The 15,107-nt window shown below is 43.4% G+C and overlaps 1 protein-coding gene and 2 pseudogenes across 3 annotated transcripts; 2 read left to right on the top strand and 1 right to left on the bottom strand.

The window, feature by feature from the left end:
* Nucleotides 1–216: 216 nt before the first annotated feature.
* On the bottom strand, nucleotides 217–4,469 carry LOC149984111 (gap junction Cx32.2 protein-like; annotated as a pseudogene). Its single transcript, XR_016495386.1, has one exon. The product of XR_016495386.1 is annotated as a gap junction Cx32.2 protein-like (transcript).
* Nucleotides 4,470–5,388: 919 nt separating this feature from the next.
* Nucleotides 5,389–6,323, top strand: LOC110522201 (gap junction Cx32.2 protein pseudogene; annotated as a pseudogene).
* Nucleotides 6,324–7,252: 929 nt separating this feature from the next.
* cx43 (connexin 43) lies at nucleotides 7,253–12,522 on the top strand. 2 transcript variants are annotated; one of them, XM_090230767.1, is made up of 2 exons: nucleotides 7,253–9,544; nucleotides 9,709–12,522. In XM_090230767.1, the coding sequence occupies exon 2, from the start codon at nucleotides 9,722–9,724 to the stop codon at nucleotides 10,871–10,873; it is 1,152 nt and encodes a 383-aa protein (XP_090086893.1). In that variant the 5' UTR covers nucleotides 7,253–9,544; nucleotides 9,709–9,721; the 3' UTR covers nucleotides 10,874–12,522.
* The last annotated feature ends 2,585 nt before the right edge of the window (nucleotides 12,523–15,107 follow it).

Below are 15,107 nucleotides of genomic sequence, written 5' to 3'. Positions count from 1 at the left end.
GTTCCTGTCCTTGTCGGATTCTTGTTTGTTGTGTTTCATGCCTGAGCCAGACTATCGTCATGTTTGCTGTAACCTTGTCCTGTCCTGTCGGAATCTGCCGGTCTATCTGAGCCTACCTATGTTTGGTTATTAAAGAAGCTCTGTTTAAGTTAGTTCGCTTTTGGGTCCTCATTCACTCACCATAACATATGAGATATTTAAGTCACAACTCAGCAATTTCTCATTATTCATTACAACATCCCAGTGTTGCCTGCATACGCATAAAAGGGTGTAACACAAATGTAACACAAAAATCTATGCAATACATTCAATCAGTGTTACACAACAGAGTCAGAGATCACTGTTATAGTTGTGAGGTCTACACTGCATGGCTTTCATCAGCATGGATGTCTATACAAATTACGAAGACAGACAGTGATTCAACCGGACATCTGGCAAAATGCATCTTTATCAAACTGTGTTTGTCATACGCCCCTGCCTAACCTTTGACCCAATCAGCTGGAACATCTCGACCACATTGAGGGGCAAAGAGACACAAGCCATCACCTGCAGGAAGATGATAAAGACAGCGTTCTCAGTGGGCCGTGACATGAAGCACTCTACACGGTCTCCCTTACATGGGTATCCACTGTATTTAATCTTACTGGGCAACACGAAGCCATACAGGGAACACTGACCCACTATGAATCCAACCTCAAATAGAATCTTAAAAAAACACATGGGACATGTTACTGACAAGCAAGGCCCCCTTTACGTATGTGAACTTTCCCCTTGTCGTTAGTGTAATTCGTGGTGACTTCACACTTAATTTATTTCCTTTTGATTGTTGGTATCTTAGTTTGTTCTCCATGCGGATGACGTGTCTGACATGAGCCAGGTAAACCCGAGTGGTGCTGGAGATGAAGACGATCTGAAGGACCCAGAAGCAGATGTGGGAGATGGGGAATGCCCGGTCTTAGTACAAACTCTTACAGCCCGATGAAAGTGTTTTGCAGACCATATAGGATTGTTCATTTCGCCATTCTTTGTCGATCCCTGCCACCCGTACCAGCAGTCTAAACACAAACAGGACAGTCAGTCAAACCTTCCCGAGAACCGTAGAGTGGGATTGTACTTTGTCCAACAGGGAGGCAAGAAAGGACCAGTCCTCCATGATTGAAGTTTGGATAAATGGTCAAAGGGAAGATAAAAAAACACATGAAAACGTGATAATAATTGTGTTATTACAAATGTAGATAAAGTAGTCAGACGAAGTTCTATGTAAACTAAAGGATATAGTACCCGCTGAATACAACTGCTAAACCAAAGCAGCTTTCTCACCTCAGAGGTGAGCACCGTCTCCTCACACCAGTTATTTTCTACTGAACTCTCTAGATGAATTGGATTCTCTCCTCTTACAGTTCGACATCTGTTTGTATCATTATGATGTCAACACCGTCCACCCCCATACTCACTGACACCCTGCACGACTTTCATTCCTCTTTACAAATGTTTAAACCAAGGAAGGCGGAACTCATGCTCTTCCTCAGAACTGCCTTTTTAACTAAGTATGTCATCATTGGTCAGTCAACACCCAATGTCTCATCCCTGTGAAGTAATCAAATGTCTGTAAATCCAAAAGGCCAGGGTAGATTCATGGTTTTCACACGATCCATGGTATTTGGTTCTTACCTACTCTAGAGAGTAGGCAACTGTACTTTTCAAAGATGCCTAACATCAACAGATGCGTTTGCTCATGGAGGATCTCAGCTGTGTACAATCATTTCAAGTACTGACACAAACATTCAGATAAGACAAACATCCGGTAAGAATCATTAACTTTCTGCAGACAGCACAGTCAGAGAGGGTTGAATGACTCCACAGAGTGTGTTTGGATCTCACATGTTTAGTTCTTCTTTGTGCTGAAGTTAACATGAGGTGAGGGTGGAGCATCATCCACTTTTCAAGGTGTCCATTGTTGCATGGGTCAAATCCGTAAGTGAAGTCTGATTGGTGTAAAAGTGTGTCAAGGTGTGGGTGTAGCTGGTGCGTTGGAAGTCAGGCGAAGGAGAGCAGAGATGAGTGGACAAGACACTTTACTGAGGCAATATATTAATAGAACACAACCGCGTCACGTTCAGTCTCCTCAGGACTTTAAATGGCCACACAAACCGCGGACCCAGCTTCCAGCAGGGCAGGCGGAGGGGCAGGTTTCAGGTCGAGAGCCAGACCCAGTCCCCCAGTGCAAAACCGGGGCCTCACTTCGGTGATGGTCTGATCTGGCACTGAAGGATCGTGGTGTTACCCTGTGAGGGAGGAAGATCTGTAAGGAAATCCACCGACCGGTGCGACCAAGGCCGTTGTGGAACGGATAAGGGGTGTAGCTTGGGCAGGTAACTAGGATCCTTACACTGGGCGCACACCGAGCAGGAGGAAACAGAAAACCTCACGTCCTTAGCCAAAGTGGGCCACCAGTACTTCCCACTCAGACAGCGCACCGTCCGACCGATGCCTGGATGACCAGAGGAGGGTGACGTGTGGGCCCAATAGATCAGCCAGTCACAGACAGTGGACGGAACGTACAGATGCCCAGGAGTGGACTCTGCACTTAGCGCCTGCTCAATGTCCGTGTCCAGCTCCCACACTACCGGCGCCACCAGGCAGGAGAAGGTCGGGATTATGGGGGTGGGATCCATGGGCCGCTCCTCTGTGTCATACAACCGGGACAGTGCGTCTGCCTTCACGTTCTGGGAACCTGGTCTGTAAGAAAGGGTGAAAACAAAACGGTGAAAAACATGGCCCACATTGCCTGGCGAAGGTTCTGTCTCCTCGCTGCCCGGATGTACTCCAGATTGCAGTGGTCGGTCCAGATGAGAAAAGGGTGTTTAGCCCCCTCAAGTCAATGTCTCCACACCTTCAAAGCCTTGACAACAGCCAACAGCTCCCGGTCCCCCACGTCATAGTTTCGCTCCGCCGGGCTGAGCTTGCTCGAGAAGAAGGCACAGGGGCGGCGCTTCGATGGTGTACCCGAGCGCTGAGAGAGCACGGCTCCTATCCCAGCCTCGGACTCGTCCACCTCCACCATGAATGCCAAAGAGGGATCCGGATGGGCCAGCACGGGAGCCGAGGTAAACAGAGCCCTCAGGTGACCATTTCCACCTCTGAGGTGGAAATGCGGTACCCGAGGAAGGAGACAGACTGTTGGAAGAACAGGCATTTCTCAGCCTTGACATACAGGTCATGCTCCAACAGTCGACCCAGCACCCTGCGTACCAGGGACACATGCTAGGCGCGTGTAGCGGAGTATATCAGAATGTCATCGATATACACCACTACACCCTGCCCGTGCAGGTCCCTGATAATCTCGTCTACAAAGGCTTGGAAGACTGATGGAGCATTCATCAACCCGTACGGCATGACGAGGTACTCATAATGCCATGAGGTGGTACTGAACGCCTTCTTCCACTCGTCTCCCTCCCAGATATGCACCAGGTTGTAAGCGCTCCTGAGATCTAGTTTGGTGAAGAAGCGCGCCCCGTGCATTGACACAATCACTGTGGCGATAAGAGGCGCAGACCTCCCTCCTTCTTCTTCACAAAAACGAAACTCGAGGAGGCTGGTGAAGTGGGGGCCCGAATGTACCCCTAACGCAGGGATTCGGAGACATATGTTTCCATAACCACCGTCTCCGCCTGTGACAGGGGATACACGTGACTCCTGGGAAGTGCAGCGTCTACCAGGAGATTTATTGCACAATACCCCCGTCGATGGGGTGGTAATTGAGTCGCCTTCTTTTTGGAGAAGGCGAGAGCCAAATCGGCATATTCGGGGGGAATGCGCACGGTGGAGACCTGGTCTGGACTTTCCACTGTAGTAGCACCAACGGAAACCCCTAAACACCTCCCCGAGCAAACTGCAGCGATAGTGGTCGATCAGGGACCTGTCGTTCCATCCCGCGCCGTAGGCCAGGATCCAAAAGTCCATAGCGAACTCCTGGGCGCTCCTCGTCCCCTGCCTCAGATGAAAAAGACGTTCACCCTCGGGCGGATGGTCGAAGCGGCGGGTGAAATCCTCGAAATAGTCCAACGCCATATCTCCTTCTCCCCACACGGCATTGGCCCACTCCAGGGCCTTCCCCGAGAGGCATGAGATGAGGGCGGACACCTTCTCACGGCCCGACGGATCCGGGTGGATGGTTGCCAGGTAATGGTCCAGCTGTAACAGGAAACCCTGGCAGCGTGCAGCCGTTCCGTCCATATTCCCTGGGAAGTGCGAGACGAATCCCACTGGACCGGGGTGTGGAAGGGGTGAGTAGTGGAGACCCCGGTGATGCTGGGGAGGGCGCTGGAGGGACTCTCTGTCTCTCCCAGTGGTCCATCGTCTGGACGACGCGGTCCATGGCGGCGCCGAGGCGGTGAATAATCGCTGTGTGCTCAGAACGTGCTCCTCGACCCCTATACCAGAGGCACCTGCTCCTGCTGACTCCATCTTAAGGGTGTGTAATTCTGTCACAGTGTGGGTGTAGCTGATGCATTGGAAGTCAGGCACAGGAGAGCAGAGATGAGTGTACAAGACACTTTACTGAGGCAATACATTAATAGAACGCAACCGCGTCACAAAAACAAATGCCCTCAGAACTGGTGAGGCAGCACTAAGTACAAAAATAACAAGGTACAAAGTACAGGCTGTCAAAAGCACGGGTTTAAAATAGAACCTGGCGCAAACCAGCTGGAAGAGTGCCAACCTGACAATAAACAATTACACACACATACATGGCGGGAACAGGGGGTTAAATACACCACATGTACTGAGGGAATGAATACCAGGTGTGTGGGAAAACAAGACAAAACAAAAGGAAAATGAAAGGTGGATCGGCGATGGCTAGAAGACCGGTGACGTCGACAAGGAGAGGGACCGACTTCGGCGGAAGTCGTGACAAAGTGTGACAACAAGCATGCAGTGTGACTGTGAGTCAGGCTGACCAAACCCATCAGGTTTATAAGAATGGCCTACCCTTTCAGTCTTTCAATATCCTAATCCATGGCCACAAACATTATTCCTCGCCTCCGGCTTGTTGATGAAAATGTATTTCTGACCTGAGCAACAAAACTGGTGAGTAAATCAGTTTTGTACAAACTGAGGATAATACAGTATCTCATGTAAATGTAGATATCAATAGAAATATACAGTAAACTATCATAGATTTTGATTAGAAATTATTTTAACTTAATTTTAAAATAGTCCTATGAAACTAATGTACTTCTCCAGTCGGGTTGACAGCTCACTAGTCTACTATCAAAGTCGAAGTATAGTCTTAGTAGGATTTCACTATTTCTCTATGAAGGGATTCCTGAATAAAATGTAATTAGACTACTCCTTTTCTTATTCCATAGATACTAATAAGCCACAATGGGGGACTGGTCATATCTTTTAAATTACTGGACAAGGTGCAGTCCCACTCAACAGTGATTGGGAAGATATGGATAAGTGTCCTGTTTAGCTTCAGGATCCTGGTTCTGGGTGCTGGAGCCGACAGTGTGTGGGGCGACGAACAGTCTGATTTCTACTGCAACAACGAAGAACCTGGTTGTAAAAATGTCTGCTACGACAGGATCTTCCCCATATCACACATCCGTTTCTGTGTCATGCAGATCATCTTCATCTCCACTCCAACTCTTCTGTACCTGGGCCATGCCATGCATGTCATCAGCCAGGAGAACAAGCTGAGAGCCATACTGCACAGCCAAGAAGATAATGGCACATTGAAGAAGCCCAAATACACAGATGACAGGGGGAAAATCTAAATCAAGGGAATACTGCTGCGTAGCTACATGACCCAATTGCTCTTTAAGATAGCGTTAGAGCTCGCTTTTATTGTGGGACAGTACTAATACGGGTTTGAAATGAAATCCTTCTTCCAATGTCAACAAGAGCCCTGTTCCAAACTGGGTGCTGAATGCTTCATGTCCCGTCCTACAGAGAAGACCATTTTCATAATATTCATGCTTGTTGTGGCCAGTGTGTCTCTGCTTTTGAATGTGGTCGAGGTGTTTTATTTGATTTTCACCAGAGTAAAATGTGGAGCCAAGAAACAGTGCCCACTGCATATCAACTCATCTGAGAACACAGCCACCCTCTACAATCCTGAATCAGCATGGCACGGTAACATGGATGGACATAAAGAGCACTCACTCATTACTACACAGAGTCCAGAGCGAAGCTGAACTGTTGGAGGAAGAGAAAAACAGTTGTTAGGCTTCCAATAGATTCACTTGATGGTATTCTGCTCTGTGAAGTGGCATACTGTAATGAGTGGCCTACAAGAAATATGAAAAGTGTAAAGTTACATTCCAGTGAATTGAGTATGTGTTTGTTCATATTGCAGTTCATTTCTATGCTGACAGTGTGATGACAAATGTTTGGCAAGCTATGTATGCTGTAAACGGAAATGAGAAAAACACCACACAGCCACTCATTCCCAGAGCATACACTAGATGGCAGCATAAACTTGGTGATTGAGATGACGTGAACAGCACTGCTGATCTGCAGTATAGGCTATATGTTATAGTCTTATCTATAGGTCTAGATCTTTGTACATAAGCACACGCAACACAAATTACCTTTCATGACACTTTTGGTCCGTCATTTTTTTATTGAACCTTTATTTAACAAGGCAAGTCAGTTAAGAACAAATTATTATTTACAATTAAGGCCTACCAAAAGGCAAAAGGCCTCCTGCCAGAATGGGGGGGCTGGGATTAGAAATACATTAAATATAAATATAGGACAAAACGTAAGAGAGACAACACAACACTACATAAAGGGAGACCTAGGACAACAACATAGCATGGCATAAGAAATTATGAAAAACAAGATTATCAAACATGTTTTGATCTACATGCGATTAATATGAATTATTTTAACCCATTAAAACATAGCCTATTCCACAACTAGGCTACTCGTTTACAGGTTTGCCCACAGGACCTAATATAGAACGCTTTAGTATAGGCTGTAGACTTGATCTTGGTAAACTCATACTGGTCTGAAAAAGGTGCTATTTATCTTTGTTAAAAAAAAAAAAGGTTCATTTTTCTATTGCACAATTACATTTCGGTAGAAGAAAAGTACAGAAACCGAGCGTAGGGATGTCTAAGTCTTGACGTAGGGGTCAGGTGACTGACTCCAAACTTTTCTCTCCATCGTTTATTTTTTTTCTCTCTCCCCCAGCCCGTATGTGGACTGTTATAAGCAAGGAAAGTTTGACAAGTCAGTCTCAGATTCTCCGTGGTCCCAAACTTGGATTTCAAGATAGCGGTGACTGTTTTCAAGAAGTGACGGAGAAAGTCCCTAAGGGCTCTCTTCTGACTTCTCAGTAACTTTCCAGGTAAGCTTTGCGCTATATCAACTGCTATTATTGACACGAAGAGGTAAAAATTCGTATCTATATATATTTTTGTCACTGTCAGAAGTTATGCGGAGAAACTCATTTGCGCTCAGAATCCAGACACACTGTGCCAATTCAGACGCATTGTATTTCTATAGGCTATCTGCTATAGTATGGTCCATAATATATCCTTTATAAAACATTTAATTGTTTCTGTGTTTAACAATGAAAAGTTTAAATGATCCATCTGTTTCTTTTGCTGTTTTATTTTTACCAATTTCGTCTGTTTAGTGCTTTTAAGATAAACGAGTAACCCGAGGCAAGTTACTCAAAGCAGCATGGAATTATTATTATTTTTTTACAAGCTTTATAGAGGACTTTAACTGAACAGCTTATAAACTGTAAACTGGGGATTGATTTGTTTTAAAACCAGCTACATCGTAACCAAGCATATTGACATGCTTCATTGATATTTTCCCCTTGGCCTTATAGAATATCCTCGTGAAGTGTGATCAAGTTGGGCAACTCAGATCTTTAAAGGTCTTCCTTGCATCTCGAGAGCACAGTTCCAATCTAAGGGAATCTTGAAGTTGAGCTGATGTGCTTACAACCTTACACATTTCTTTATGCGCCCAACTTCTCGTTACATTGCCGTAATAACATAAATTCAAGATCAGAGATCTCAGGGGGATGATGGCATCAGTGGGGTTCTTACTGTAGACCAGCAATGTCTACATGGACCTGTTTTTTATTATTATTCAAGTTTCCAAATGGTACTGTGATATTAAATAGGCCTATAAACGACTCAGTGAAACATTTTTTTAATGTTTATTTTTATTTTTATCATGGTACCATCATTGTTGAGTAAGAAGCAGTCCTTGGTTATTTTCCACTATACTGTAGGCATCTTGCACAGTATGCAGTACAGTATTAGCTAAGTGAAGCCATGCTGTTGGTACACCCTTCAACAGATGGCTTCTCCTCATCCATGGTTGTTTATTGTGCAGTCCTTCCAGGGACTTCATTTGTTTACTGACATCTTTCAGAATCTTTATTCGGATGGTACTCACTCACGTTTACGAACTTGATTCCCATCTGACGTGCAGTGTCATTAGTATCATTAAGAATTGGGTCTTTATAGCCAAGCTAGGCAGGTCACTAATATGCATACAATGAACTGGGGCCTTGTGCTCTAGACTCCGAGGCTCAGAGAGAGCGTGTTCCAAACACTCTCCAGCAGGAGAGCTGTTGGTCCCCAGTCTTAGGCTTGCACTGAGAGCAGAGAGCTACAGTATCATGCCTTAGTACACTGTCCACTTCCTTCATAGGCTGCACAGGTAGAGTTTCTACCAGATTTTGGGAATGATATCTACTGAGGATGATAGTTAATGAGGATAAAAATGACACATCTATTATGAAGATCGTGTAGTTCTTTTCTCCGCTGACTAGTAAATGCATGTGTTATGTGCGGAACATGTGCCATACATTTCTTTGAGACTGGGGGGTATTTGCATAGCAATCCTTAGATTACACAGTACGGCACAATTTAACATGGACAAATGCTGACATACACGCTATTTGACATATTTTCATTTGGTCGGCGTCTCTTATTTCTACGTTGTTTCATGTTTATTACAGTTGTTAACAAACGATGGTTTGCTGAGAAACAGGTCCCCGGCGCATGTTTTCATACCCTGCGGATGAAGGGGAAACAAATGTCTGCGCTTGTGTTTCACCAATCTGGGCCCTATCATCTACGATTACACTGTTCACTTACTCAGTATTTTAAGAAGTTCCATCAACACTGGCAGGACCACACAATGTGATTCTCCTCTCATTACTTCCAATAGGAAGACAATAGCCTTTAAATTGGCTTTCTGGATTGATGATTCATTAAGCATAGTGAAAGGTGGTCGTTGACATTGGTCTTGTTCAGGTCTTTTCCGGCAATTGGATTTGTTCTGTGCGTCACTACAGCCATCACAAGACTCCTAGTTGTTACACATTTTCCTCAAACATTGAGATTTATTTGACACATTGACTCTGTACCGGTACCCCCTGTATATAGCCCCGCTGTTGTTATTTACTGCTGCTTTTTAATTATTTGTTTTTCTTATCTCTTACTTTTTTTAAAACTTTTAATTTTTTTTTAGGTATTTTCTTAAAACTGGTTAAGGGCTTGTAAGTAAGCATTTCACTGTATTCGGAGCATGTGACAAACACAATTTGATTTGATCCGATTCACAAATGTAACTTGAGATATAGTGCTATATAACCATGTTTACTGTATATAGGAATATGTTTGAACACTTACAGTATATTCATTCTTTTCTGTCTAATTGCAGCTAAAACTCCATCATGGGTGACTGGAGTGCTTTGGGGAGGCTACTGGACAAGGTTCAGGCTTACTCCACGGCTGGAGGGAAGGTGTGGCTCTCTGTCCTCTTCATCTTCAGGATCCTGGTGCTGGGAACCGCTGTGGAGTCTGCCTGGGGGGACGAGCAGTCCGCCTTCAAGTGCAACACCCAGCAACCTGGTTGTGAGAATGTGTGTTACGACAAATCCTTTCCTATATCACATGTACGGTTCTGGGTGCTACAGATTATCTTTGTCTCGACGCCGACTCTTCTCTACCTTGCCCATGTGTTCTACCTGTTGCGAATAGAGCAGAAGATTAACCGCAAAGAGGAAGGGCTAAAAACCATCCAGAACGACGGAGGCGATGTGGACGTACCTCTGAAGAAGATTGAGTTAAAAAAGCTCAAGCATGGGCTGGAGGAGCATGGGAAGGTTAAGATGAAGGGAGCCCTCTTGAGAACCTACATCGTCAGCATTTTCTTTAAGTCCATCTTTGAGGTGGGCTTCCTGGTCATACAGTGGTACATTTACGGCTTCAGCTTGGCCGCTGTCTACACCTGTGAGAGGTCCCCCTGCCCCCACAGAGTAGACTGTTTCCTCTCCAGACCCACTGAGAAAACCGTCTTCATCATCTTCATGCTGGTGGTCTCTCTGGTCTCCCTGGTTCTGAATGTCATTGAGCTCTTCTACGTGACGTTCAAGAGGATCAAAGACCGCGTGAAGGGGAAACAACCGCCCGTCCACTACCCTGGCACTGGGACATTAAGCCCCACTCCCAAGGATCTGTCCACCACTAAGTATGCCTACTATAATGGCTGTTCCTCTCCCACTGCCCCCTTGTCACCCATGTCACCCCCGGGGTACAAGCTGGCCACTGGGGAGAGAACCAACTCTGTTCGCAACTACAACAAGCAAGCCAACGAGCAAAACTGGGCCAACTACAGCACGGAGCAGAACCGCCTGGGCCATAATGGCAGCACCATCTCCAACTCCCATGCACAGGCCTTTGACTTCCCTGACGACACCCAGGAGAGTAAGAAACTGACCCCAGGGCACGAGCTGCAGCCGTTGGCCCTGATGGACCCCAGGCCCTGCAGTCGAGCCAGCAGTCGCATGAGCAGTCGGCCAAGGCCAGACGATCTAGATGTCTAGCCCCTCCCCAGCCCCCCCTGTCGGTGGCCTTGGTGCCAGAGAACAGAGAGTACAAGGGGGGCGGGGCGGGGCAGGGCAGGGCGGGGCATAGCCCATTCACTGTCCTAACTAGAGAGTCAATAAAGAGACATTAAAATACTTACACTGTTGGAGGTACTATACATTTATTGATGACTTTGAAACTAGTGGAGCTAACAAGCTTTAACAACAAAAACATCTAGTGGGCATGTGACCCTGTTCCGATAACTGTGCCCACGTTTCACTTTAGAAGAATATGCCTTGGCGATGTATTAGTTATCACGTTTTTACCTGTAGGTTTCATTATATGGCCTCACACAGTTACATTCCATTTAGAAAGATTGCACTTCAGTATAATAGCAATGTGTCTTTTTCCATGCTTTGCAAGTAGTTTGAAAACATTTGGCTTGTATGTCTCCGTCACACTCGTCTTCTGTATGACTTCCAAGTCGGTCTTGTGAAACAGGATTGTAAGAAGGATGCTCAGTTTCATGAATTAATATTTATTTATTAGTAACAGTACATCCACCACTAGATAAAAATGTACTACTATCCAAGGTCATATCCATATAAATGATTTAAAGTCACTACACCCACCTGCATATTTATTGATAATAATAAAAAATGATTAATAGAATACCATTTTCTCAACAAATAAGAGGTTGCTTTTATTATCGTGGACTGTCATTTCCTGATAAACTTTGAATTTATGTGGTGTCGGTTGTTTTATTTGATACTTGTTGTTTTGGGTTTTGTGGGTAAGAGGTTGCTTTCAGACTGTGGACTCAAGTTGTTGTAAGAGAAATACAGAGCAACAGTTTCGTATTGCTACATTTGGGTCTCGAAGCATCTTTGAAAGAAAGCCTTTATTTTTGTTCTCATTTTAAAGTGTACGTCTGCTTTTTCTTTTCTTTCCTGTAGGATGGTAGAGGAGGGCAGTAGAATGATTATTTGTCTTTTACCTTTTTTTTAACTCAATGTAATCATTGCTGCTTGAGAGATAGATTTTTAGTACTGTAATTCAAGCTAACTGTTTCACCAATGTGAGTTTTTAGAAGACTGCTTATAGAGCTAGACTAATATTTAGTCAAATATATTAAAAGGTATATGCCAATGTAGCTCCACAACTACCAAACACTTGTAGATGGGATTTCAATTGGACATTTTCATGTTTTCTGTGTTTTTTTCTTCTCTCCCAATTCTGCATCATGGTATTTCGGTACGTCAACAGAGAGTTTCATGGGTTATTCAGCTACGATGGTGTTTGCACTGAGATATTGACTACAGTGTAATATGAGGCGAAAAAAAGGGGCAAGTGTTTTCTGATATGTAAGTTACTAATTCATGTTACTACACCAGGCAGAAATCACTACAGTACATACATTCGGACAGGGCTTGTTTTTGTGACCGCTGGTTTCAATGATCTCAAAAGGCTAAAGCAAAGGGCCTCCATTCAGAATACAAGACACACTTCGGTGTACAATTGTTTAATAATGGGGTCAGATAATGTCATTCCATGGAAATCCACTGTTGTACAGTGTGTAAGTGCATGAGAGCAAGAAACAAAAAACTCATTAATTATATCTGTGAAAGGCAATTTTAACCAATAAAGATTTTTTCTTTCTTTACAAGTCTGTCATCATATGAACCTCATTCTGCCTTTCCTCTTCTTGATTCAGTCTATGTCTATAGTCCAGACTCATTGGGCCACCAGAACCTAAGTGCCTTAAAAATAGGTATTAAATAGATATCATGGTTAAAAGATACATTTGTCATGTGTTGAGACAACAGTAGCCTTTCTTCTATCATAGGTAACAACACCCCCCCCCCCCCCCCAAATAATCATATATGATCCCCTGCTCGATATTAAGAGAATGATAAGTACTATATAGTATATGTTGTGAAAATGCCTTGGAGACTTTGAAAACATCATAATATGCAAAGACTCAGCACTTTTTTCTGTTATCCAAGTTTCCTATTTAACCTTTCCACAAAGCTAAATAAAACCACATGTTTGGATCCAGTCTGTAGACCACATGTGGCTGGAGCCGAATAGAAAAGCTCGACTTTGATCCAATGCTAATTAATCTACATTTTTAATTTAACAATGACTTTTTATCAGGACTTTTAAACAAGATGTCACTGTAAGACACAAAAACAGTTGAAACACACCATTTAAAAGAAAAATATTTATTACATAACGTATTTACATAACAGTAGATACATATTAAGAACTGTTGCCAGAGTTTGAAAAGTAACAGAGCAGCAGTTTACTCAATTAAGATAAAGTTATCTTAAATGTGTTTCAACCATCTGTATTCTCTGTTTAAAAGCAAATACATTACTGTTGAGTACTAAATGGCAGAAATAGTTCAAACGTAAAACAAAATGAGCAAAACTAAATCACAGCATTTTCACATTTCAAACAGTAGTCCTAGCACATTTTCACATTTCAAACAGTAGTCCTAGCACATTTTCACATTTCAAACAGTAGTCCTAGCACATTTTCACATTCCAAAACAGTAGTCCTAGCACATTTTCACATTTCAAACAGTAGTCCTAGCACATTTTCACATTTCAAACAGTAGTCCTAGCACATTTTCACATTTCAAACAGTAGTCCTAGCACATTTTCACATTTCAAACAGTAGTCCTAGCACATTTTCACATTTCAAACAGTAGTCCTAGCACATTTTCACATTTCAAACAGTAGTCCTAGCACATTTTCACATTTCAAACAGTAGTCCTAGCACATTTTCACATTTCAAACAGTAGTCCTAGCACATTTTCACATTTCAAACAGTAGTCCTAGCACATTTTCACATTTCAAACAGTAGTCCTAGCACATTTTCACATTTCAAACAGTAGTCCTAGCACATTTTCACATTTCAAACAGTAGTCCTAGCACATTTTCACATTTCAAACAGTAGTCCTAGCACATTTGAAAGCATTCAGAAGGTGATGGAACACTATAGTACTACAACTTCTGACTCTCTGGTGCAGATGCTAACCACATGCACACTTGATAAATGTCAAATAAAGTCCTGGGATTGTAACTGCACAAAATTTGACTGTGTTTATGTATGTTTCATTGCTTCTTTTTAGACAACAAGGATTCAAATGAGAACAGCTTTACAGCGCTTTAAGCTTTATTTTCTTCACAGACTACTGTAAACCTCAATGTCTGAGTTACATTTCCACCGCCTGTTCAACCGTTCAGACCACAAGGCCAGGGCGGTGCTACCAATACATACTTGTAGTAAAGCTAGTAGAAACAGCTGGTGCCTGGTGTAGACCTCACGTGATATTTCACGTCACAAAGTAAGCTTTTAAAAGTTATTTGTTCCTTTTATCATGTCAGTAGGGTGGAAATGAGTTTTATTAGGCATCTTTGACAGATTAGCCATTCCCTTGTCCTCTAAAGGAAAGACAGCTTGCAAAACTACAGATGAATGGGTAGCACAACACATCAAAAGTGAGATAAACTATCTACTGTACTGTATATGGTAGATATAGCCAGGTCTATATTTATTGGCAACCTGTATGAAATATATAATACAAATACTGAGCTATGTTGCATATTGCAAGCAAAATATTCCCATAACATCAAAGATCCACCACCATTTTTTACCCTGGGTATGAGGTACTTTTCTGCATATGCTTCTGTTTTTCTACGCCAAACCCACCACTTAGATCGGAACCTGTGCTATGATCAGACGACATGAAAATAGAGCTCTTTGGCCACGCACACCAGAGGCGGTAAAAACCAGAAGCATATGTAGAAAAGTACCCCATACCTACGGTAAAATACGGTGATGAATGTTTGACGTTATGGGGATATTTTGCTTCCACTGGTCCTGGGGCCCTTGTTAAGGTCAAGGGCATCATGAACTCTACCCAGTGCTAGGACATTTTTTTTGGCCAAAAACCTGGTTGCCTCTGCATTAGTCTGTGTGATTAATGGGGGCATAACTAAAGCGGTGTTTGCGAGATAAGGACGTATCCCAAAGGGGCCTGTGTCAGGGTCTTTTTACAAAATCATCTGTAGAGTTTGAATGGTTTGAGCTACAAACCATTAAAAGCTATCTATGAAAAGCTGAGAATCCCACGAATACACGTACGGTATGTTTCCCTCTGTTTCCAAGCTACACAAGAGTCGTTAGAAGATAAATGATTCTTCTACATCGAAGATCGTCATGGGAAATCCCTATAATACT

Source organism: Oncorhynchus mykiss, chromosome 4, assembly GCF_057628025.1.
Source record: "Oncorhynchus mykiss isolate SJ-2025 chromosome 4, ASM5762802v1, whole genome shotgun sequence".
NCBI lineage: Eukaryota > Metazoa > Chordata > Actinopteri > Salmoniformes > Salmonidae > Oncorhynchus > Oncorhynchus mykiss.
This window is presented reverse-complemented; position numbering and strand designations above follow the sequence as displayed.

Coding starts and splice junctions, on each gene's coding strand:
- cx43 (XM_090230767.1), top strand. CDS start 9,722: ATGGGTGACTGGAGTGCTTTGGGGAGGCTACTGGACAAGGTTCAGGCT.